The sequence below is a fragment of the Mustela nigripes genome, chromosome 1 (genome assembly GCF_022355385.1).
Source record: "Mustela nigripes isolate SB6536 chromosome 1, MUSNIG.SB6536, whole genome shotgun sequence".
Classification (NCBI taxonomy): domain Eukaryota; kingdom Metazoa; phylum Chordata; class Mammalia; order Carnivora; family Mustelidae; genus Mustela; species Mustela nigripes.
Window position 1 is genome coordinate 99,582,587 of NC_081557.1, and position 26,814 is coordinate 99,609,400.

The window sequence follows — 26,814 nt, forward strand, 5'->3', positions numbered from 1 at the left end:
TCAAAATGATATATGCAGCCCTATGTTTACTGCAGCATTATTTATAATAGCCAAGACAGGGAATCAAGTACCCATGCAGAGATGAATGGATAAAGAATAGGTGATACATATATACAATGGAATATTACTCAGCCATAAAAAAAGAATGAAACCGTGCCATTTACAACAACATGGATCTAGAAAGTATAACGCTAAGTGAAATAAATCAGAGAAAGACATATGCCATATGATTTCACTCATGTGTGGATTTAAGAAAATAGCAAAGACAAAAATAGACAAAAAAAAAGACTCTAGAGAACTAGTTGTTGCCAGAGGGAAGGTGGTGAAATAGGTGATGGGGATTAAGTACACTTATCATGGTGAGCACTGAATAATATATAGAATTACTGAACCACTATATTATACACCTGAAGCTAATGTAACCCTATATGTAAAATTATACTGGAATTTTAAAAATTAGTTTAAAAAAAAGAAAATGTACTGGAAAGAACCTTAACTCTTTGAACTCCTATATTCCAAAATGATGATAAATAAAATTTCTAAAAATCCATCATCTAAGAAGTCCATTAAGTCTCCCTACAAATTTTGTTAAAAGTAAAGAATGGTAAGCCAACTGAACCACAAAAAACCTGTTACCTCGTCCTTAGAGCCATTCGCTTTCTCAACAGCAATGCTCCTGGTGCCAGGAAGGTTCTCAGGTCCTGAGACAATGCACCAGGAAGATGACAGATGGATGCAACTCATGCCCTTCTTTTGCAGTTATAAAAGGGCTATCATGCAAAGGGAGGAGGGGAAAGGTTAACCTGCAGATGACAAATGCACTCTCAGGCAAACCAAGCTCAAAAATGCATATGCAAACCTAGGAAGGGTCAATTGAGAGCATGAAAACTTTCTACAATTTGCATCTCCTGAATGAAAACTGTCCTTAAACTCCTGCTCTTGAAAAAGTTTACTGAGGTGGACAATTTTCCAAGATCACTCTGGTTAGAATGTGCGATAACTATAGGAAAGAGACTGTGGAATGAAGAGACCAGCCATGAGTAAGAGAAAGTTAAGCACGGCTTAGATTTAGCGATAGCATGAGGTGCGGTGAGAGGTGGTAGAGCTAATGCGAGTTACGACTATATTGACAATGAGACGAAGACAGGCAACAATTAAGGATTCAGTAATTTGAGATGGGGAAGAAATGGGAGGGAGTAGATCTTCAGAATATGAAATCTTAAATTGCTTTTCTTATTTTAAACTTGAGATACCCTCAAGATACTCAACTGGAAATCTCTAGTATTTAAGTGGATACACAAATCTGGGGCTCAGGAGAGTGGTCAGGGCTTGAGATGTTGATGTGGCAGGTGTTAGAACACAGATGGCATTCAAAGCCATGGAAATGAAGAGGTTTCCTAAAAAGAGTAAAGACAGAAAAGAACAGAGTACAACAGACAAACCATTACTGATCTTTCCCATAAGCTGGATGGAAATTTACTGGAATATTTACCTCGCTAAGTACTTAAAAAGCTGTAAGTCTAGAATCTACCTACTATATGCCAACAACTATGTATGCTCAGGTAATCTGAAATATAGAGAGGTAAGTGACATAAAAATCACTCAAGGTCCCTTCTCTTTAAGTGAAGAGACTTTCTTATTTATCACTGAATGCTTTATTCAAGCACATGACTAGTGTTAAACAAATGTGTTAGCTAAATTTAAGACATATACCCTATGGAAGGACAGAGGGAAATCACTGATTATAACAAGGGGATCGGGAGTATCACAGAAGGACCTCCAGATGTAACATTTGAGCTTAGCCTTACAGGACATTCAACACATTAGTGTAAAGGAATGCAGGAGGGCATTCCAGAGATCAGCATGATCAAGGACATCAAAGCATGGAAATAAACGGCACACTCTGTTCAGTATTCATGGAGGGAGGTGTCGGATTATAAAGAACTGTGGTTAGTCCAGACATTCAATGCTTTGTTCTACCAGTATTCACACTATTTACCACACTCCTCACCGACTCTAGCACTGTAGTTATTAGAACAGAAGAAACTGCTATTTATCTAATGGAAATCGGCTATTTTAAAAAGGATGATTCAACATGAATTTCTTAATCATTCAGTACCTCTTTACAACTGGAGAAAAATACAATACTTTTCTTCTTCAGGTGGCTTCTCAAGAAGGAATACAACACACTTATTTTTTGCTGCAGCTCACAAACTATGTAGTTCTGTTCCAAAGTGGCAGGGGTGCTTATGGAAATAAGAGGAGGAAAAACATTAAAAATATACCATATTGGTTACCTTTGAAATCCAGACCCCGGTGGGGGAGGCGGGGGGGAGTACACACACACACACACACACACACAACAGCATGTCTTTCCAACAAATTTCTCATACACATACATATACTGTGAAAGAGAACATTTTAGAAATTAGAAATAGAATCAGATTATCACAGTTTTGCATATCCTAATAAAATAATGGATCTAAGCAATAATCATCACTGGCTGCTAAAACTTTAAGATTAAAAAGCTATCATTCCTGCTATAAAGCTGTTGTTTGTATCAGATTAATACTCTGGTGGCCTATAGCACTAACTATAAAGCCTGGATTAAATACAAAACAAAACAAACAAAAAAAAAAAAAAAAACAGAAAGCAACAGAGAGCAACCAAGGCAGCTAGGACTTGAAGTACTGAAAAAGACAACAGACATGCCCTGAGGCAAGCCCCATATTAATTTCCACTTTTCCCTAAAAGCATCTGCTATCTGGAAAACACAGGAGAGCAACCTTAGGCCTAAATATGACGGTCCAGATCCTAGAGAGAAGTAGCCAACAAAACACTGAATCTTAATTTCTTCATACAATTTTCCCATGAGAAGTGTGACAACTTCTAAACACACATACACACACACACACAGCAAAATGAGTGAAAATAAACAAAAAGCATCAACTGAGAAGCTCAGAGCTGAGCAGAGATCCTGGCAGTCTCAGGACTATGAAGTTCAAGCCTGCCCAGATGGAACAGCTCTGCTAACCCACACCTTCAGCTAAAACCCCCGGAAGGGCAATAACCCAGCCGGGACTCAAGGCAGAACAAACACAGAAAAGAAACAGAACAGCCCCAGACTCTAAATGCCAGGCTAGGGTGCCTGGGTGGCTCAGGCACTTAAGCGGCTGCCTTCGGCTCGGGTTATAATCCCAGGGTGCTGGGATCAGGTCCTGCATCAGGCTCCCTGCTTCTCCCTCAGCCTGTACTCTCTCTTGTTCCCCTACTTGTACTCTCTCTCTGTATCAAATATATGAATAAAATCTTTAAAAATAAAAAATAAAAATAAAAGCCTGGATAGCCCAGATCAAGGTCATCTGTCCTTACAACATCTACCTGCCACCAAATAAATAAATAATCACTCATAGTTTCGCTGAGAATCAAAGATAAGAAAATCGTAAACAATACACAGTATCTTCAAAGGAACAAGAAAACGGTCAGCTTTCAATAATAGAAGTTAGAACAATAAAAAGGTTTCTTTGAAGAAAAAAATCTGTCAAGATATCCCTCCAAAATAAAGAATAAAAAGGTTCTCAGAAGAGTCAAAACAGAATTTTTACACCAGTAAACCTGAACTAAAAAGGAAATTCTTTTGTGCACAAGACATAAAAATATCATAAAGAATAACTATTTGGATAAATATAAATAAATACTGATGTTTCAAAAAGTAATAACAGCTTACGGAGTTTAAAATGTTTGAAATTAAAATATTTCACAATAAAGGCACAATGGAAGGGGGTAGAAATTTAAATAATATAAGTTATAGATAAATGAACTAAATCCTCCAGTTGCAAAGCGATTATCATACCTGATAAGAGAACCGTATGTTGCTTACTAAGTCAAATCTAAAATATAAGGGCATATATAATGTAAAGAGTAAATGAACAGAGGACTCACCATGCAAACATGAACCAAGAGAAAGTTGCTATAGGGAGACTAATATCAAACTAGACTTCAAAGCAAAAAGTAGAGATAAAGAGCAACACTTCATAATGATTAATGATGCTAACAGGAAATGTAATACTAAATTTCTATGCACCTAATAACATAAGCTCAGCATATCCATCTCAAATTTGAAATGGTTCATAATTCACCACAGAATTCAACTTATATTCATTGTAAAACACAGCAAATTACAATGATCCAAATAAAATCTTTTCTCCAAAAGAAAAAAAATTCATTAGAAGCACCATTTCACTACAATAGCAATATTAAAAAAAAAAAAAAAAAAAACCAGTATACTTAGAAAAATACACAAAATACACAAAACATACACTTAAGAAAACATACAACTTCAGAAAGCTTTAACTTTTAGGGGCACTTGGGGGGCTCATATTGGTTAAGCCATGCCTTTGGCTTAGGTCATGATCCCAGAGTCCTGGAATCGAGTCCCATATAGGGTTTCCCTTACTCTGTAAGAAGTCTGCTTCTCCCTCTCCCTCTGCCTGCCACTCCCCCGCTTGTGCGCTCACTTGCATGTTCTCTCTCTCTCTCTCTCTCTGACAAATAAATAACATTAAAAAAAAAAAAAGAAAGAAAGAAAGAAAAAAGATCTAACTTTTAAATTACTTTTCTGGTCCTACATGATTTGAGAGCAGATACTCTATAATGTCTTAAAAATATTCTTGACTATGATTTTCCCATGGTGCATTAACCAAATTAATGGCTGAGGGAAAAAAACTTCAATAATGAGACAAAATTCACAATATCTGCTTTTTGTAGCACTCTGATGAACAGGAAATTAAAGAATGCTACAGTTATTACCATATACCCCACAGTTGTCAATTATGTCAATGAAGACATGGTTTCTAAAAGCCCCATTGTAAGTGATAGAACTGCATTTCAATAATCATCGCCTAGGTGGCTCAGTCGGTTAAGTGTCCAATTCTTAGTTTCAGCTCAGGTCATGATCTCAGGGTCATGAGATCAAGTCCTGCTTGGAGCTTCACACTCACCACAGTGTCCCTCCCTCCACACCTCTCTCCCCATTCATGTGCAGTCTCTCTCTCTCTCAAATAAAATCATTTTTAAAAATCATTTTTTAAATAGACAGTATTTTTATTCAGTTTTTTCTAACTCTGCTCTATAAATAATAACCTAGTGTCATCTACAGAAATTAGCAACAGTGATACTACGTACAGTTAGTTACCTTAAATGATGCAGTTTTAGCAACCACCTAATGACTGAAAAATTTATGTCTGGTAAAAACACTAAAGGGTCTTGAAAATAGTGAGAAAACAAACAGCAGAAAGATCAAAGAAGATAATCTAAAGACCTGGACAATCTTCAGACTATTAATTGTACCAAGAATGTCAATAGCTATCCCAATACAACTTTATAAACAAGGACCACTGTTTCCTCCGCAGTAAGCTAAGGAGGAAACTACCTCAAGAATCTCCTGCTATGCCATTCCTGAGTTCTTGATAACCAAAGATACCAGCACTCAAGTTTTCATCCATTAAGATCACCTAGAAGCATGGAGTCTGGCCTCTTTTAGGACTTTCTTTAATCCTAGACATATATTAGCTGAACAAAGTTAATGTGGGCTTCAAGGCCCACATTCTCAGCATTTAAAAACCTTCCAAGAGGATAAGCCACCCTTTTCCCCAAACTATTTCCTTCTAGACTAACACTTCATAGGAAGAAATACAAGTTAAGATAGAGATAATGGTAGGTTGAATTGAGATCTTCAATAGATCCTACCTACATTCACCAGAAAATATTTCTGCAAGTCAAGCATATCCACAGTCTACAATGATTCATACCAAATATACATACACAAACTTCCACTTGTATCAAAATACATTTTAAAATCCATTTCCCCCAACCCATTTCCCACATAGCCACACAACCCCACTGCCCCTCATTTTATGCAGGTGTAGTTATTAATAAATACCTGTTAATATCTTATGGAAAGAGATGTTAATATCTTAAAAGTTTCCCAGACCACATTTTGAAAATGATTGCACCATAGTATTCCCACATTTAAAGGGGCATCAAATACCTAAATAATTTTAACTAATATATTTTACTATGCTTCCCATATGTCACAACACATAAAATGATGTCTTATTTCCTAAAAAGTAGTATTAATTTAAAATGTCAAATTTGTATACTAAAACAAACATTGATTTTTTTAATTTTATTTTTTTTTCACTGTTCCAAGATTCATTGATTATGCACCATACCCAGTGCTCCATGCAATACATGCCCTCCTTAATACCTACCACCAGGCTCACCCAATCCCCCACCCTCCTCCCCTCCAAAACCCTCAGTTTGTTTCTCAGAGTCCAGAGTCTCTAATGGTTTGTCTCCCCCTCCAATTTCCCCCAACTCACTTCTCCTCTCCTTCCCCCAATGCCTTCTGTGTTATTCCTTATGATCCAGAAGTAAGTAAAAGCATATAATTGACTCTCTCTGCTTGACTTATTTCACTCAACAGTTGCCTGATTTCAAGCTTTACTACAAAACTGTAATCACCAAGACAGCATGGTACTGGCACAAGAACACTGATTTTTGATTAAATCAAATATGGTTTTATATAGTTCATACCTGTATTTCGCTTTTTCATGAACCCAGACGTACTCAGGGTTTTTCAAACTCAAGCGTGCAAGGTCCTTTACAGATTTGGTTTGTGTAGCTGAAAAGAGTAAAGTCTGACGTTTCTTGGGAAGGTTTTCAATAATAGCATTCATGGTATCAGCAAAGCCCATATCCAAGATTCTATCTGCTTCATCAAGAACTAAAAAAGAGAAAATTCAAGGTGAACTACATTTAAAATATACATTAGGCTAAATGTAAACTAGTATCTGGACTGGATTCTAGAAGAGAAAAAAAGGGCATTAGTGGAAAAACTGGTGAAATCCAATAAAGTCTGGAATTTATGTAATGGACCAACGTCAATTTTCATTCTGACAAAAGTATCACAGTGTGTATGGTGTTGCACCAGAGGAAACTGGGGGAGGGGTATAAAGGAACTCCCTATACTATGGGTGCAATTGTAAACCTAGAATTATTACAAAATAGACTTTTTTTAAAAAACCACATTTGGTAATATCACCAGAAGTGGATATAGCTTAAAAGATCAATTCTTAGCAATGTCAAATACTGAAGTGTCTAATTTCATATACAACTACTTATATTCTTCTGATCATTTTGTTTAAAAAAAAAAAAGTCTAGCTATATTCTCTGGGTTGAGAATCCCTATGCCAAAAAATTGTTTCAGGTTATTTCTCAGATGTTTTATTAAATAAATATTAAGATTAAAAATTTCTATCATTAAAATTTATGAGGTTTCTCTCCTAAATCTCAGATTGTTTCATCAGAAATTCATTAGACTCACCTAACATTTGGAGATTGGTAGCATGAAAACATATTGTTTCATCCATATGTTGAAGAAGCCGACCCGGAGTGCAAACAAGTATATTTATGTTATTGATCCTCTCAGCTTCATGTTTCAGATCCTGAAAACAGTTGTTTCTTTTGATTACACAGACACATCACTGAGCAGCCTGTGTATCAAAACTGTAAGAGCCATGTGCATGTGTCATTTCATCATAGCAATGTAGATACCCTACAAAGAGATATGATTCCCCCTTGTATTTCTGCAGCACATCCAAATTTCGGGGCAAATAGAAGTCCTAAGTGAAAGCCTAAAGAGCTCAGAGTGCATGAAGATCCTTAATTACAGCCAGGATCCTGAGGCCAAGAAAAATTTCCTATAAATGCTCCAAGTCTTCACTTCCCTTTACATCTGCCAGAACTTACACTGGAATCACTGCCATTATTTAAGTCAGAACCCAGAGGCCCTAGGGAGGCTCTGACACCATGTGCTCTCTATGTTCTAGAATTTGGCTCCTTGAAACAAGAACCACAGAAAGTTAGTTGTTAAAGATGCATGACAGATACATGAGTATGTGAGGGCTTATGATGCTACTCCTTCTTTGCATATATCTGCATATAAATTCAAGAACTCAAGTATTATCCTCATAGTCTAGAAGAGACTGTAGCACAAACAAGGACACCAAGTATACTAGCAGGAAGACCAGAAGTTGCGTAGCAGGTTCCACCATGAGCTAAAATCAACATTCCTCAAAACCATCTTCTACTCCAGAAAGCTAGAGGATCAGACAAAACTGACTTTAAAACAATGACTGTAACAAAAAAAACAAAAAAGGGCATTACATAATGATAAAGGGATCAATCCAAAATAAGTGAATATATTTATGCACCAAACACAGAAGCATGTAAACACAAAAAACATTAACAGACTAAAGGGAGAAACTGACAGCGATACCCTAATAGTAGGAGACTTTAATACCCCACCTAACATCAATGGTAGATTATCGGGACAGAAAATCAATGAGGAAATATTAGACTTAAACAATACATGAGAACACATGAACTTAACAGGTATGTACAAAACATTTCATCTAAAAAATTCAGAATACACATACTTTTCAAGTATAAATAGACCATTCTCCAAGACAGAACATGTGTTAGGCCACAAAATCAGTCTTCAAATTGAAGACTGACATCAGTCTCAAATTGAAGGCCTGTATCATAGTGATACAGGCCTAACTCAAAAAACAAGAAAAACGCCAAAATAAACAATTTAACTTTACACCAACAGGAACCAAAAAAAGAACAGATAAAGCCCAAAGTTATCAGAAGGAAAGACATAAAGATCAGAGTGGAAATAAATGAAAGAGAGTCTCAAAAGACAATAGAAGGGGTGCCTGAGTGGTTCAGTAGGTTAAGCGTCTGCCTTCAGTTCAGATCACTATCTCAGGGTCCTGGGATCAAGTCCCAAGTCCTGGGATCCAGTCCCACATCAGGCTCCCTGCTCAGCAGGGAGTCTGCTTGTCCTTTTCCCTCTGTCCCTCCCCTCACTCATCCTCTCTCTGAAATAAAATCTTTAAAAAAAACAAACAATAGAAAATATCAATAAAATGAAAGCTGGTTCTGTGAAAAGACTTTTTAAAAACTGACAAACTGCTAACCATACTCATCAGGGAAAAAAAAAGGAAATCTCCGGAAAAAATGCATAAATGAAGTGATAGCCAACACCACAGAAATAAAAAGAATTAAAGTGACAACTAGAATTACATTACAGCAAGCTGAAAAACCTAGATAACAATAAGTTCCTAGAAACACACAACCTTCTAAGGCTGAATCACAAAGAGACAATCTGAAAAGTCTGATTACAAGTAATGAAATCAAATCAATACTTTTAACACTCCCAAACAACAAGTCCAGGACTGGGCAGCTTCACAGGTGAATTCTAACATTTGAAGAAGAGTTAATACCTGTCTTCCTCAAATTTATCTCAAAAATTGAAGAGGAAGGCGCACTCCCAAACTAATTTCACAGGACAAGCATTATGCACATACCAAAATCAGACAATAACACCACAGGAAAAAAAAAAAAAAGAAGGAAAGAAGAAAGAAAACTATTGACCACAATCTCTGATAAACAGAGATGCAAAAATCCTCAACAAAATATTAGCAAACTCATACTTAATACAATTCCTATCAAAATACCAATAGCTTTTTTCATAGAACTAGAACAAATAATACTAAAATCTGTATGGAACCACAGAAGACCTTGAATAGCCAAAGCAATCTTAAAAAAACAAAAACAAAACTGGAGGTATCACAATTCCAGATTTCAAGTTACACTACAAAGCGGTAGTGATTAAAACAGTATCTAATACCGGCATAAAAACAAACACAAAGGTCAAAGGAATAATACACAGAAGTCTACCCACAACTATATGGTCAACTAATATTCGACAAAGTAGAAAAGGCTATCCAATGAGAAAAAGTTAGCCTCTCCAAGAATATTGGGAAAACTGGAGAGCCACATGCAAAAGAATTAAACTAGAGCACTTTGTTATACAAAAATAAAATGGATTAGAGACTTAAATGTTAAGAACTGAAACCCTGAAAATTCTTGAAGAGAACATAGACATAATCTCTGATGTCACTCATAGGAACATTTTTCTAAGTATGTCTGAGGTAAGGGAAATAAAAGCAAAAATACACTACTGGGACTATGTCAAAATAAAAAGTTCCTGCATAGCAAAGTTAACAAGTCGGCAAAACTGAGACAATCTATATAATGGGAGAAGATATTTGCAAATGACCTATCTGATAAGCATTAATATCCAAAATATATAAAGAACTGATATAACTCAATACACAAATAATCCAATTAAAAAATGGGCAGAAGGCTCTCATTTTCCCAAAGAAGCCATATGGATGGCCAACAGACACATGAAAAGATCCTCAACATTACTCATCATCAGGGAAATGCAAATCAAAACCACAATGAGATATGGTCTCACACCGGTTAGAACACCTAAAATCAACAACACAAGAAAAAATAGGTGCTGACAAGGATGTGGAGAAAGATGAACACTTTCACACTACTGGTTGGAATGCAAGCTGGTACAGCCACTCTGGAAAACAATATCGAGATTCCTCAAAAAGTTAAAAATAGGGGCACCCAGGTGGCACAGCTGGTTAAGTGTTAGACTCGATTTAAGCTCAGGTCATGATCTCAGGGTCATGAGATTGAGCCCCACGTAGGGCTCTGTGCTCAGCACAGTCTGCCTGCCTGTCTCTCTTCCTCCTCATCCCTCTCCTCCAGCTTGTGCAGGCACTCACACTCTCTCTCTCTCTCTCTCTCTCAAATATATAAATAAATAAAATCTTAAAAAAAAAAAAATACTAGACACCTTTGTCTAAAGAGTCCTTCAGAAAACAAAAAAAGTTAGGGGCACCTGGGTGGCTCAGTGGGTTAAAGCCTCTGCTTTCAGCTCGGGTCATGATCCCAGGGTCCTGGGACTGAGCCCCACATCGGGCTCTCTGCTCACCAGGGAGCCTGCTTCCCCCTCTTTCTCTCTGCCTGCCTCTCTGCCTACTTGTGATCTCTGTCTGTCAAATAAATAAATCAAATCTTTAAAAAAAAAAAAATTTTTAAATAGAACTATCCTAGGACCCAGCAATCTCACTACTAGGTATTTACCCAAAGAATACAAAACACTCATTCAAAAGGATACACGCACCCTGAATAGCAGCCTTATCTACAAAAGCTAAATTATGGAAAGTCCAAGTATCCAACGGATGAATGTACAGAGAAGAGGTGGTATATATATATACACAATGGAATATCACTCAGCCATTTAAAAAAAAAATGAAATCTTGCCTTTTGCAATGACATGGATGGAGCTAGAGTATACCATGTTAAGCTAACTAAATCAAAGAAAGGAAAATACTTTATGGTATCACTCACATGTGGAATTTAAAAAACAAAACAAATGAGCATAGGAAAACAAGAGAAAGAAAGAGCAGCAAACCAAGAAACAGACTCTTAGCTAGAGAACTGATGGTTAGGAGGGAAGGTAGGTGGAGAGATGGGGAAATAGGGAATAGAGATTAAAGAGTATACTTATTGTGATGGGGAAAAAAATGATAAAAAATTTATTAGCAAACCAGATCCAACAATATAAGAATTATACACCACGATCAAGTGGGATTTATTCCACAAATGCAAGAACAGCTCAACATCTGCAAATCAACATGATACACAGTATTAACAATACAAAGGATTAAAAACATAAGAGCTCAAAAGATGCAGAAAAAGTATATGACCAAATTCAACATCTACTAATGATAAAAATTCTCAACAAAGTGGATATGGAAGGAACATAACTCAATATAATAAAGGCCACATAAGACAAACTCAAAACTAACATCATACTCAACGGTAAAAACCTAAAAGCTTTTCCTAGCCAGAGCAATTAGGCAAGAAAAAGAACGAAAAGGCACCCAATTGAAAAGGAAGAAGTAGGGACGCCTGGGTGGCTCAGTTGGTTAAGCAGCTGCCTTCGGCTCAGGTCATGATCCCAGGATTCTGGGATAGAGTCCCACATCGGGCTCCTTGCTCCGCAGGGAGCCTGCTTCTCCCTCTGCCTCTGCCTGTCTCTCTGTCTGCCTGTGCTCACTCGCTCTCTCTCCCTCTGTCTCTGACAAATAAATAAATAAAATCTTTAAAAAAAGAAAGAAAAGGAAGAAGTAAAACTGTCACTATCTGTTGATACAGGATACTATATATATATATATATATATATATATATATATATATAACCCTGAAGACTCAACCAAAAAAGTATGAGAACTAATACAGGAATTCAGTAAAGTCACAGATATAAAATTAACATATAGAAATCATTTGTGTTTCCACATACTAATAATAAGCATTTAGAAAGAAATTAAGAAAACAGTCCCATTTACGATTGCACCAAAAAATAATAAAATACCTAAAAATTAATAACTAAAGAGATGAAAAAAAAATACCCATACTCTGAAAACTTTAAGACACTCATGAAAGAAACTGAATACTACACAAATGGAAACATATCTAGAGCTCATAGATAGCAAAAACGTTGTTCAAATGTCCATACTACCCAAAGCAAGCTACAGATTCAGTGCAATCCCCACTGAAATAACAATGGCATTTTCACAGAAATCAAACAAACAATTCTAAAATTTGCATGAAACCACAAAGACCCCAAAGAGCCAATGCAATCTTGAGAAAGAACAAAGCTAGAGGTACCACAATCCCAGATTTCAAACTGTATTACAAGCTATCATAACCAAAACAGTATGGTACTGGCACAAAATGGACACAGAGATCAATGTAATAGAATACAGAGCCCAGAAATAAACCCACACATGTATTAAATTAAATTACACATGTAATCTGTGACAAAAGAAAAAAGAACATACAAGGGAGAAAAGACTGTCTCTTCTATTGATGGTGTCAAGAAAACTGGACAGATATATGCAAAAAAAAAAGTCAAAATGGGCCACTATCTTTTACAATATACAAAAACTAGAAATGGATTAAAGATTTCAACATAAGACCTGAAAGCACTCTTAGAAGAAAACATAAGCAGTGATCTCTTGGCCTTAGCAACATTTCTCTTGATATGTCTCCTTAGGCAAGGGAAACAAAAGCAAAAATAAACTATTAGGACTTCATCAAAGTAAAAAGTTTTTGTACAACAAAGGAAACCAACAAGAAAACGAAAAGGCAACCTACTAAATGGAAAAAGGTATCTGCAAATAACATATCTGATAAAGGGTTACTATCCTACATATATATGAGATATATAATACCCTATAATATTCTATTTATAAATAATTATATGTCATATACATATTATATATATATAAAGAACTTCTACAAACTCAACACCAAAAAAACAAACAACCCAATTAAAAAGTGGGCTTAGGACTTGGGTATTTTCCCCAAGACCTATAGTTCCCAAAGATATACAGTTTCCCAAAGGGAAACGGGCATATGAAAAGATGCTCCAGGTCACCAATCATCAGAGAAATCCAAATCAAAACCACCATGAGGTATCACCAAACACCTGCCAGATTGGCTAACATCAAAAAGAAGTAAGCATTGATGAGGATATAGTGAAAAGGGAACCTCTGTGCACTGTTGGGGGTAATGAGAACTGACGCAACCACTGTGGAAACCAGTATGGAGGTTCCTCAAAGAAATTAAAAATAGAACTACCATACAATCCAACAATTCCTGTTCTGGATATTTATCCAAAGAAAATAAACTAATTCGAAGAGGCATGTACAGCCCTATGGTCACTGTAGCATTATGTATAATAGCCTAGATATGGAAGTAGCCCAAGTGTCCATCAACAGGTGAATGGATAAAAAAGATGTGGTATATATATATATATATATAATGGACACATTTTATATATATATATAAATCTATATATATATAGATTTATATATATATAATATAAAAAATTATATTTTTTATATTATAAAATATAATCTAAAAAAAAAACAAAACAACAACAAGCAGAACTAGACCCATAAATACAGAAAACTAACTGATGATTGCCAAAGCAGAGAGGGAATGGCAAAATGGGTGAAACGGAGTAGAAGATACAAGCTTCCAGGTATGGAATAACTAAGTCACAGGGATGAAAGGCACAGCACAGGGAATACAGTCAACGGTACTGTAATGGTGTTGTATGGTGTTAGATGGTAGCACTTGCCATGAGCATACCAGAACATATAGACTTATTGAATCAGTATGTTGTACACCTGAAACTAATATAATTATGCTAACTATACTTCAACCTAAAAAATAAAGATTAAAAAAAATTTTAAACACTGTTTTCCTTTCTGCTGCTGCTGACCCAGCAAAGTTCAAAATTATTCAAACTATTACATATTTTCTTTAAAGGAACTAATCCAAATACTCAGATGGTACCTTTCCCAAGTAAATTCACATATAGATTTACAGGCTGTTTAAGGTATATTAATCTCAGAGAACCTGATCAATTCAGATACCCTCACAAAAACAGACTTTCTGGACCTTCAAAATTGATAAGCAGAACTCTAGAAGATAGTGACCCCACCACAATGCCAGCCTACTGGTTTAAATAAAATCTCCACCTCTTTCCTGTCAACTGCCACATTGCTCCAATATAAGTTATAGAAAAAAGAAGGACAAGACAAAAGAACAAACCTTTCCACCAATGATGAGACCAGCGGAAAAGTCATGATTCTTTCCTACTTTCCGGAGAACCTCAAAGGTCTGATAGGCCAGTTCTCTCGTAGGTGATATAATCAGAACCCCCAGCCCATCCGTTGACGTCCACTGGAGACGATATAAGGCTTCCAGCACCTCAAAAAAAGACAGCAAATTTGTGTTTAGTAAGTCCCTTCAGGAGGCAGCATTTTGATTCCAAACTGACCCTGCTCCTCCAAATCAAAGGCACCTTCCAAGCAGAAGACATATCAGTCACAAGTGTCATCCCATCAGAAAGAAATTCTTTGCTTTGTTTTTTCTTTTTCTTCCAGCCACCAGATCCCTCAAATCATAGAAGGAAGGGAACATAAACCTCACAGCAGGTCAGCTGCCACCACAGCCCTGTCAGCAGGAGACTGGCCATCAGTGAGAGGGACATGCAGCCCTCAAACTATTAAAACAGGTTTTAGAAAAATATCTGTCACCATTTTCTGAACAGAAACCACATTAAACTTTCATCTGTGTAGTTATTGTAATTATGCAGTGACTGAATTTTCTAGTTGTAAAGAAACACCGCTATGAAAAATTGGATTTAAGGGAAAAATGGTTTTGCAATACTTGGAACAAAAACTCAAATGTGATTTTCCTAAGCCAATTATTTTGTAGGAATTAAATTATGAGACCAAGGGTGCCTGGGTGGCTCAGTGGGTTGAGCTGCTGCCTTCGGCTCAGGTCATAATCTCAGGGTCCTGGGATTGAGTCCCGCATCGGGCTTTCTGCTCAGCAGGGAGCCTGCTTCTTCCTCTCTCTCTGCCTGCCTCTCTGCCTACTTGTGATCTCTCTCTGTCAAATAAATAAATAAAATCTTTTAATAAAAATAATAAATAAATAAATAAATAAATAAATAAATAAATTATGAGACCAAGTGCTTAACTGAGATATAAGTAAATTCCTAAGAGGCTCTATTGTTTTACTGCTCAAAACGACAGCTATCAATGACCTAGAAAATTCTCAATGAATCACCCAATCTCCTAGTAGAGAGCATATTTCAGCTTTATCCTAAATGAGTAGCAAGTATAACGTGCAATTGGCAGGTCTGCAAGCATGAGCACATAAACAACCTCTCCAGCCTGCCCCAGTGGCCGTACAACAGTGCAGAACCATGCTCACCTGCCACCCTGGAAGACACACAACCTTCAAGAAGTAAAGGCTTGTCAAGGCACAGTAATTCACTCATTCAAAAAGTTACTGACTGGCTGCCATGTGCCAGGCACTGTGTTAGGATGGAGGGAATACAGTGGACAACAGGACAGTTGCGGCCCTTTCTGATAAAGTTCACATTCTAGCTGAAGAAATCCAACAGGAAACAACTCTCCAGATAATGATTTCTACCTAGGCACAGAATGTTTTAAAAGCATGTAACAGAGGACCTGAACCAATATAAAAAAAATTACTTACTGGAACAAGGAAAGCCAAAGTCTTGCCAGATCCTGTCTTGGCAGCTCCAAGAACATCTTTACCTTGCAAAGCCAAGCCAATGGTCTGTTTCTGTATCTCAGTTACCAAACGATACTGGGCTTCTTGCAAACCTGCCAAGGTGAAGGGGAGGAAAGTGACACTTGAGAAAATCCCTATAAAATGAGAGTATGGGTAAACTATGCCCCCTCAAATTGGTGTTGAAGCCCTAACACCAATACTCAGAAACAGGGCCTGTGAAGTGGTGATTTAGTTCAAATGAGCCCTGATCTGAAGTCACTGGTGTCCTTATAAGAAGGGGAAAGTTGGACACAAAAAGAGATACCAGCGGTACGACTGCACAGTGGGACAACCACGTAAGACACAGCAAGAGGGTGGTCATCCATAAGCCAAGGAGAGAGTCCTGGAACAGACCCTTCCAGGATGGCTCTCAGAGGAAACTAACCCTGCCAGCATCTCCATCTTTGGACTTGTAGCCTCCAGAACGGTGAGAAAATTCATTTCTGTCATTTAAGCAACCCCTACCTCCCAGTCTGATATTTTGTTCTGATGGTCCTAACAGGCTAATATAAAAGATGTCACTTTTATCTTGTTCATTTTAACTAACATAATAGATTTTATTTTAATTACTAAGAGGCCCGGCATCTTGTTTTTTCACTACTGTTCTTTAACTAGTCCAGAAAGAGGGGTGCCTGGGTGGCACAGTGGGTTAGGCATCTGCCTTCGGCTCAGGTTATGACCCCCCAGCGCCCTGGGATCAAGCCCCATGTAGGGCTCCCTGCTCAGCACACAGCCTGCTTCTCTCTCTCCCTCTGCCTGCCTCTCTGCCTACTTATGTTCTCTATCTTTCTGTCAAATAAATACATAAAAACTTAAAAAAAAAAATACTCCAAAAAGCATGAGAATAAAAAATCAGTAAAACGTGAATGAATTAATATTGTTTCTTGGTGTTAAAGGTTCAAGATATCAAGATTATTTGCCAAAATAATATCTTTCACATTAAATGCTCTAAACCTTTTGCCATTTATAAAAAACATCAAGAAACCCAAAATGTCCCAAAATCACCATACACCTACCTTTCAATGTTTTCTTGGACAAGGGGAAATCTGAAAATCTTGTAATTTCATTTACATTTATCTAAAAAAAGAAAAAGGAGACCGTGTCAATTAAGACAAAAAAAATGTACCATATAATTCATCTATTTTACAACAAGGGCATTTTTAGTTCTACATTGTGCTGCCTGGCTAGTCCTTAGTACTACAGGATTGAATTCAACCATCACTTCTAATTAAAAACCACCCTTCCTTCTAGAATGGAATATGCCGTAAGCGAGTTGTTGTGAATCAAAAATACAAGCTTGTAAAATTAAAATTGGTTTAAAAAAAAAAAAAAAGACACCATCTCATTCACTCAAAACACACACACACCACCACCACCACCAACAACAACAACAACTTCCTTCACCTCTGAGAACACAGTAAATCACCACCCATCAATTTTAGGAAGAAACTCTACCTTCAGTCCATCCTTCAAAGAATATTAAGAAATAAGGGGCAAAATGACTCTAAGCCACACAGCACAATGACAATACTTCTATTTACACACTTCGTAGAACAGATTGAAGTTAATTGGAGAAATGTATCTTGTTAGCATAAATCTTTTCAAGTTTTAACCATCAATCAGTGGCATGCCAAATCCAACCTGACAACTCTTCATTTGGGGGTACAGTGAAGGAGGGAGCATTAACAATAACCACAAGAAATGTCTCAGTCACACTCTGAAGCCACAATAAGTAACATTTTGCCCTTTAACTTTACATTATCTAAATGTTCATTACTGATGTTCTTCATTAGCATAAACCCAATTTTCTGAATTTCATTTCAGCTACTCAGGGGAATTACTTTATTACAGATGCTGAAAACAGGAACTCCTATTCAGATCTGGGAATATGCTGCCAAATTATTCATGATTCACAAAAGAGAAAAGTTGCATTTGTAAGGTTCATTTATTTAAATTACGCTGCAGGCAGTAAAGGGATGACAACTTTTATTTCATTTTACAGTCTACATATCATCTTTCCCAAGATCCTTAAGGTAGCCCAGATGGGTTATCTCTGTCCTCACATGCTGAAAACACGAATATTAAAACATTGCCTTAATCCCTACAAATCATTCTAAAGAAGAGTGAAAAGGAATAATCAGCGTACTCACATTAGAAAGAGAAAAGTTTGTTATCCTGTCCTGTCCCACCTGGGAACCTTAATTAGAAGATAAATCTTCCAAATACAACAACAAAATTAGAGGCAGTCCACCCATGCACTTGTAATGTGATCAGATGAAAAGCTGTTTTCACAAAGAAGAGAAGTCATACAGGAGGAGCTAGATGAGTGACAGACTGGTGAGTCTCCATCAGAGACACAGCACAGGCAAAGTAGGAAATACTGCACATCTCTCTCTAGTCTTCTGACCTCCTAATGGAAAATCTGGAAGAATGGAATTGTCCCAGCACTCTCTTGACCATTAAAACATATTTTTTAGAAAGAAGTCTAAGAAACAGAAGCAAATTTTTACTCCATTGATGAACTACAACAGGAGTCAGCAAACCATGGCCCAATCCAATCTGCTGCCTATTCTTGCAAACAGTTTTCCCAGAGCATAGCTACAACCACTCATTTACATAGTGTCTATGTGGTTATGACAGAGAAGGCACGTGGCCGACAAAGCTTAATACTGACTATCTGGCCTGTTCCAGAAAAAGGATGCCAACCCTGTTCCAGAGGGACAATTACATTCCAAGGAATATTTAGAACTCACAGAAGTCAGCTATGGTTCCTACAAACAAAATAACACTGTATCTTCCTTTCAGCCCTTTCACTCCTGGGGCCAGGCCTGGGTGGCTCAGTGGGTTAAGCCTCTGCCTTCAGCTCAGGTCATGATCTCAGGGTTCTGGGAAGGAGCCCTGCATCAGGCTCTCTGCTCAGCAGGGAGCCTGTTTCCCCTCTCTCTCTCTCTCTGCCTGCATGTCAAATCTCTGTCAAATAAATAAATAAATCTTTAAAAAAAAAAAAAGTCACTCCTGTCTTCCAATGTTCACATGCCCTCTACAATCTGTATCACTCTTCTAAAATCAGAGAACAGATGTTTCAATGACAGGACTTGTTCATCACTTCCCATCACTGGTGGGAGAGCTGGAGGGGGTGGAGGGGAGAACAGGGTGAATACCACTGACCACCCCCCTGTACTTCTTCCAACTCTCTTCTCACAACTCTCTTTTCTCACAAAAGTTAATAATGCTTTCATATCCTCAAAGCTGGTGAAGAAAAAAGAATGTCCTACAATGCTCCACCTCCTGCAGTCACGACAAGAAAAGCACTACTTCAAACCACACCAAATTCTGATTAAGGGGGTAAAACTTGGATTACAGCACAGGGTTCCCATATAGCACTAGCTGATTACTATCATAGAAAGTCTAAATGAATCCAGGTGCAGAGATGGAGTCACTCAGCAACAGTGACAACAGTTGCTGAACTGAAACAAAGAGCTCAGCATTTCTCAGTAAGCTCCAATCCCCCACTCTCCATTGAAACCCCCAACACACACGCTCTACACGGTGGCCTTAGAAACAAAGCACCCAGATCTTGGGCTGCAGGGAAGCCCGTGGGCAGATAAGCAGTGCTTGATCCTACAGAGGCACCACTGACAGCACCACGCTCCCTGACAGCACCACGCTCCCCGGCTGCCCGGAGGGCTGCTCACTGCAGCAGTACGACCACAGACCCCGGTCTGCAGGACCAGAGACCAGAGACTCCCTTAAGGGCAAGTCTGGTTCCAGGATACCCCACCAGCAGAAGCCTGCTTTGACTGTGCTGCAGCCTGAGACTCTTCCTACTGGCTCCTCCTTCAGTCCTCCATCCTTTCCCTATTTCTGTTCCTCCTCCTTCACTTCCACAGACATTCCCCCCCCACCAATAAATCTCCAATTCACTTCATCCCAACTTGGTATCTACCTCTCAGAAGACCTAAGACCTAGACTACGGCACCAGTCTTCGACCTGGCCACAGTCTTCACAGCCTTTAACAGCTTGGCTGTGTTCTCCAACTGCTCCTAGACACTCCCCACTGCTTCCAGATTAAGTCTCCAAACATGGCCTCTGTATGAATCTCCCACAGGGGCTGAAACAAATGACCACTGACAGTGGCTTAAACCAACATAAATTTATTACCTCACAACTCTGAAAGTTGGAAGTCCTAAATGGGTCCTCACTCAGTTAAAACTCTTCCTGGTGACTAGAGAAAATCCAGTTCCTTGCTTTTTCCAGCCTCCACAGTCTGCCCACTTCCTTGGATTGGATCCCTCTTCCATCTTCAAAACCAGACAGCAACAATCTTCCCATCTTCCTCACCTCACAGCATCCCCACACATTCCAGGGCCCTTGGGTCATCACTCTGGGCCCACTTGGATAATCCAGACCCCCTCTGTTAAGGTCAGCTGATCAGCAACTTCAATTACCCTTTGCCATGTGACTTATTCACAGGCTCAGGGTGAGGATGCAGGCATCTTCTAACTCCTACAAACTGCTGACAATCCACCTCTGGCCCTCTTCTGCAACCTCATCTGAAGCCAGTTCAGGAACACATAGCACACTCCATGGAGTATGTCCCCCTCAAAGAACACCACATATTTTCACATCTTTTTGTATATCCCTGTGTTGCTCCCTTGATATACAATGTTCTAGCCAATCTTTTCTATATGGAGAACCCATGATTCAAGAACAAGCTCTACTCATGGCTACCACAAACTGTTGCACGCTTTCTTGCACAAAGACATATGGGGGTTAAAATCCAGCTCACACTGGATTTTTCACACTGGAGTGTGATCCAGCTCACACTCCACAAGCCAGGCCTGAGCCTGCAACCACAAGGAGAAAGGGCAGCATGCCCAGAGGAAACACATCTTTCTCATTCGCCTAGCCAGAAAGGGCAGGTACAGAATAACCCAACCTCTTTCCCACTAATTACACCACCCTCAAATTCCGCAGCACTGTAAGTATCTAGGATTCTAACATTTATCAAAATGTATCAACCCCCCATCTCTGCAGGGACACAGACATATATTTTTTCCCATCTATTTTTACCTAGACCTTAACAAGTACTTTGTCAAACTGTTCGAGATGTTTCTGAATCAAACTGTTCAGTGTTTCACCAGTAAGGCTACTGAACACCACCCCTGTATTATAAACATACTGTAATAATAGTTCAATGCACAGACGCTATCATCTGAGGAACCCTGCAGTGAGGGTCTGCACCTTAGTTCCCTAGACAATAACAAATCTGCTACGATTGTATTCGAGAATTGCTAGCCCTGGCGTTTGATTTCACAGTGTATTTCTTTCTTGACAGAATCTTAGGAAAATATTTCTAAGATTAAAAATAAATAAATAAAACACAACAATACTGGAAAAGCTTCCTTCAGTTTAGTGAAAAGCTGAGAATTGAAACATTCATGAGGTGCAATGCCGTAAAGTGTAGTGATCTGGCTCTCTGGCATCAGACCTAGACCATCTGAGTTGGAACTTTTTCACTACTAGATGTTTAAGCTTGCAGAAATTATTTAATCTTGCTTTTCCTTAAAGCTTCTCACCTGGACAATGGAAACCATCTCATAGTGTCATCTATTTTAAGGATATGGCAAGTCAACACGTAAAAAGCTTTGTAAGTCTTAGTAATTATAATTCAAACAAAAGACCAAAAAGAATAGACCTATTTTACCAACCAGAAGAAAGCCATCTGGAAAAGGTCCTCATGCACCAAACAACACCCGAACACTAAGCACCTACTTCAGGACAAGCACTGTGCTACCAATGACTGGGAAGCACAAAGGTGAGGGTATTAAAGGTTTCTGACCTGCAGGGGTTCGTGGTCTAGCAGGAAAGTTAAGGCAAAAGCTAAACAAAGAAGCCAATCATCACAGCCTCGTGATAATTCTGCAATAAAAGTGTATACAAAATGCTACAGACACACAGCAGCTTTAACCCCAGGAAGAGAAGTTTAAATCTTGAAGGACTGGGAGGTGTTCCTAGAGTGCAAGAATGGGGGTGCTCACTGCAAATGGTAGAAACATCAACTACCAGGACAAGAAGCATCAGGGAGCGGGATGACTGGGTGGCTCAGTCAGGTAAGCATTGGACTTTAGGTCAGGTTATGATCCTAATTAGGGTCCTGAGATCGAGCCCCGTGTTGGGCTCCTCACTTAGCCAGGAGCCTGTTTCTTCCTCTTCCTCTGCTCATGCTCACTCTCGCTCTCTCTCTCGAATAAATAAGTAAAATCTTTGAATAATCTTGAAAAGAAAAGAAAAGAAAAAGCAGAGGCATCAGGGAGCACAGCCACTTCATGAAACTACAAGTTGTTCTCGTGTCGTGTGTATGCTTATGCACACCACTTGGTTTTCATGTATTACCTCTTTGAGCCTTTCACTACTCTGGGTAGTTACTAACCTCTGCTGAACCAAACAAAGTGAGACTCAGGGATATTAAGGAGCTTGGCTACTCAAAACCCAAACTGGGTGAGATAAACCAAGTCTGCCTGACCACAAATAAATTACTGTTCCACTGGAGGAGGACGTGTTGACACATGAAAGTATTTGACCATTTTCCTGAAAGTAACTGAGCCAAGGGAGGGTTTTTTTTTGTTTTTTTTTTGTTTTTTAAAGATTTTTATTTATTTATCAGAGAGAGAGTGGGGGAGAAAGCGAGCACAGGCAGACAGAATGGCATGCAGAGGCAGAGGGAGAAGCAGGCTCCCTGCTGAGCAAGGAGACCGATGTGGGACTCGATCCCAGGACGCTGGGATCATGACCTGAGCCGAAGGCAGCTGCTTAACCAACTGAGCCACCCAGGCGTCCCCCAAGGGAGGGTTTTAATCAAGAATAAGATGACTGGATTTTCATCTTGGAAAGAATCACTCTGCCAGCAATACAGAAGATAGACTGGGGGGATAAGGCCTAAGGGCCAAATCCAGCCACCAGTTTTCCTAACTGAAATTTTGCTGGAACACAAGTATACCATCTGTTTAAGTATTTCCATAGCAGCTTTTGTGTTACAACGGCAGAGTTGAGTAGTTCCACCCTCCTGAACTGCAAAGCTGAAACCATTTATTATCTGATCCTTTACAGAAAAAGCCTGCTAATCCCTATTACAAGCAATAGTTACTGTAGTAATCCACGCAAGAGATGATGGGGCCTGAACTAAGGCATGGGGTTGGGGGTGGGTGGGTGGAGTAACATTTAAAAAATGTTAAGAGGCAGAGGACATTATCAGTGTAACTGACTGGATGTAAGAGTGCTGAGAGGTAAGTCTCTAGGATTAGGATTACTCCTAGGTTTCTAGCTCAGCAGTCTGCTTAGACAGTGGGCTAGCATGTGGTGGGCTAAGTAACAGCCCCAAATATCTCTACATGCTTACCTCCAGCACTGTGCATATTATCTTAAACAACAAAAGTGATTTTTGTCCAGGTCATTATCAAAGATTTTGAGACGGGAAATTATCCTCAATATTCTGGGTGGGCCCTAAATGCGAACAGAAGTATCCTTATTTTAAAAGGGCAGAAATAAATTTGACACAGAACCACAGGCAATGTGGCCACGGAGGCAGAGATGGGAGTGATGCAGCCACAAGCCAAGGGAAAGCAACCACCAGAAGCCGGAAGTAGCAAGAAATGGATTTTCCCTGAGAATGTCCAGATGGAATATGGCCTTGATGACACGCTGATTCCAGCCCAGGGAAATGGACTTCAGACTTCTGCCTTCCAGAACTATGAACGAACAAATTTCTCTTCTTTTAAACCATGGAGTTTGCGGCAATTTTTTACAGTGGCAAGAGAGAACTCACACAAAGGACTGTGAATTTGGAAATCAAACCTAATGAGCTCACTTTGGGACTTGTGTATTTAAGGTATCCTGGCAGGCAAAGACATCCGGCGCAGTCAGAAAAAAAGAATATGAACTCAGAAAGGCTGAGGGTAGAATACAAAAAAGGAGTCACCAGTCCACAGGAATAAGCATCGCAATTACACAAAAGAAAGAGAAGCTGAGACTATATTCCTTCAGCAACTCCAGCTAAAGAAGACTCTCAAATGCAATCTAATCGTACTTTACAATGGTTTTTTAAGAGGCTGTGCATACAGCAATAGAAATAACCTAACAGCTAATATATTTATATGTTTCGGGCATTGTACAGAATGCCTAACATGCTTCTTACTAACTCCTCCCAACAACTTATAAAATAGATATTATTATGATGCCTTCTAAAGACAAGAAAAGGGAAGCAGACAGAATAAATAACCTGCCCAAAGTCACTCGTCTGATGATCAAAAGCCAGGATCAAATTATCATTTATCTTAACTCAAAAGCCCAAACAAAAATAAAGGTTCTCTACCTAATCTTACTGTTGACCTAAGAGCCGTTTAAAGGAAAGCTATACCAGCAGGACACTTGATGACTATAATTCCAGAAATGTCCCCTATATTAAATCCCTGATTATAGTGCGCACCAGAAGGGGGCAATCACTGACAGGCTGAGTGAGGTGGGTGAAGGCAAACCGACGGGGCAGGTGGGGGTGGAGGAGAAGGGGAGATGGGGTAGGGACCCTGCCAAGGAGACTGAGGGCCGGGGGCAGGGCCAGAGGTTAAAAAGGTAACTACGGGGCCACTCGTCTGAGAACATCCACCACCGTGCAGGATGGCAGGTGGCAGAGACGCACCAGGAGGCCCGCTGTCCTGGGCCAACTCCGGTTCGGGGACGGGAACCGAGGAGAGAAAACGAGATAAGCGCGGGAAGGCAGGAGATGGTGTCGAGCCTGCGGACCCCGCACCAGGGTCAGAAGCGAAGGCTCTGGACTTGGAAAGACGCGGGTCTAGGCTTCAACTCCACACCACCTACTAAGAGGGGAGCTGAAAACAAGTGCCTCGTCTTCTCGGAGCCTCCGTGTTCTCGCCTGTAAAATGGGAATCTGACCCATAGCACAGTTCGAGTCCCACGACTAATGGAAAGCGCCCGGTCAGCGGCTGAAAACACCGGTGCGGTTCCCGCTACCGTCGTCAGTACTACTGCGGGCTCTCGCCGCCCTCAAGCGCCGCTGCATCTCCATCACTTCACGAGGAGCAGGATGGCGAGCTGGGATGGCCCCGAGGCCTTGTCCGCGGCGCCTGGCGGACCACCTGTGGGGCCTCGGCGGGACCCCCACCAGCCCCTGTCACCCCAGTCCCGTCTCCCGCCCGCTGGACTGCGGGTCTGCACCCCCGCCCCGGCCCCCGTGACAGAGCTCCCATCGCCGCCGGGCCTCGGGGCCCCGCCCCAGCGCCGGCCTCACCTTCTCGTAGTTCTGCATGAGGCGGCTGATAGCCTCGCGCTCCACCTGCCACTCGGGCTTCTTCAGCTTCTTCCTCAGCTGCTTCCTTTGGCTCTGCTTATGGCTGTGTTTCTTCTTCCAACGGTTAAAACTCCGCACCGGGTCGGGCCGGCCTCCCGACCCCTGAGACTCGGCAGTTTTGCCCATCGCGGCAGCGGCGGAGACAGTCCAGACCGCCCACAGACACGCGACACCTCAGGCCAAGCGGCGAGACGGCTCTGAGGAAACACGGAACCAGCGTGGGGAGAGAGAGGAGACCGCGCGTGCGCGGAACCCGGAGCCCGCCCCCGAGCTTTTGAAACCGGGGCACGCGCCATTGACTGCAAGGGCTAAGTGGACGCTGATTGGTGACTTGGATTCCGCAGGGCGTAGTGGGCCAGCCGCCGGGAAAGGGAGGCGGAGCGATCCGAGGAAGAGGGCGGGCTAAGGAAGGGATTCCAAAGCACGCCGGCTCTTTAAATGGACGCAGGCGCACAAGTTCCTGTTACTATGGTGACGTCACACTACTTCAGCGCTGTTAATACACGGGCACCCTGGGTTTGCCTTGGCAAAGCGTGCGCCGCACGCACGCACACACATGCACACACTCTCACTCACTCACAGAGATGTGCGCTCTCTGTGAATTATAATTGTGATCCCCATTTTGCGTTTTTCAACCCAGTAAACTGAAAACCTTGCCCAAAGTTCTAACAGCTATTTAATAACCTCCGATTTCAATCCGAGTCAGGATACCACCCTGGTAATAAAAAATGAATATTCTGTATTCTAATGTCCGTCTAGGTTTTCCCTTTTATCCGACCCCTCAGACTCTGCTGCAGCAGCAGGGGACTGAAGCAGAATCCAACCGAATTTGCATTAAGATGCAGTTAGGAAGGGGCACCTGGGTGGCTCAGTGGGTTAAGCCGCTGCCTTTGGCTCAGGTCATGATCTCAGGGTCCTGGGATCGAGTCCCGCATCGGGCTCTCTGCTCAGCAGGGAGCCTGCTTCCTCCTCTCTCTCTCTGCCTGCCTCTCTGCCTACTTGTGATCTCTCTCTGTCAAATAAATAAATAAAATCTTTAAAAAAAAAAAAAAAAAAAAAAAAAAAAAGATGCAGTTAGGAAGATAAAATGAAAACTAAAAATAAAGAATTCAAAGAAAAGTTATTTACAAGTTGGTCATTTATATGACTTGATCTTCGGTGAATTTTTTCTAAATGTTTTATTTATTTACTTAGAATGAGAGGGGAGAGGGTCACAGGGATAAGCAGACTCCCTGCTGAGCAGGGATTCCCATGGGGGACTGGATGCCAGGCCTCCAGGATCACGACCT

The 26,814-nt window shown here is 40.1% G+C and overlaps 1 protein-coding gene across 1 annotated transcript in view; it reads right to left on the bottom strand.

Annotated features, from left to right (window-relative positions):
- The window catches only part of DDX10 (DEAD-box helicase 10), a 289,033-nt gene extending 263,273 nt beyond the window's left edge, over window positions 1–25,760 (bottom strand). The window contains exons 1-7 of the mRNA XM_059392880.1: window positions 25,466–25,760; window positions 17,178–17,238; window positions 16,084–16,214; window positions 14,623–14,781; window positions 7,388–7,508; window positions 6,598–6,787; window positions 2,120–2,246 (exon numbers count right to left, since the gene is read on the bottom strand). Of these exons, the coding sequence (XP_059248863.1) occupies window positions 2,120–2,246; window positions 6,598–6,787; window positions 7,388–7,508; window positions 14,623–14,781; window positions 16,084–16,214; window positions 17,178–17,238; window positions 25,466–25,651 (975 nt within the window). The 5' untranslated portion in view covers window positions 25,652–25,760. The remainder of the gene's footprint in view (window positions 1–2,119; window positions 2,247–6,597; window positions 6,788–7,387; window positions 7,509–14,622; window positions 14,782–16,083; window positions 16,215–17,177; window positions 17,239–25,465) is intronic.
- Between the last annotated feature and the right edge of the window lie 1,054 nt (window positions 25,761–26,814).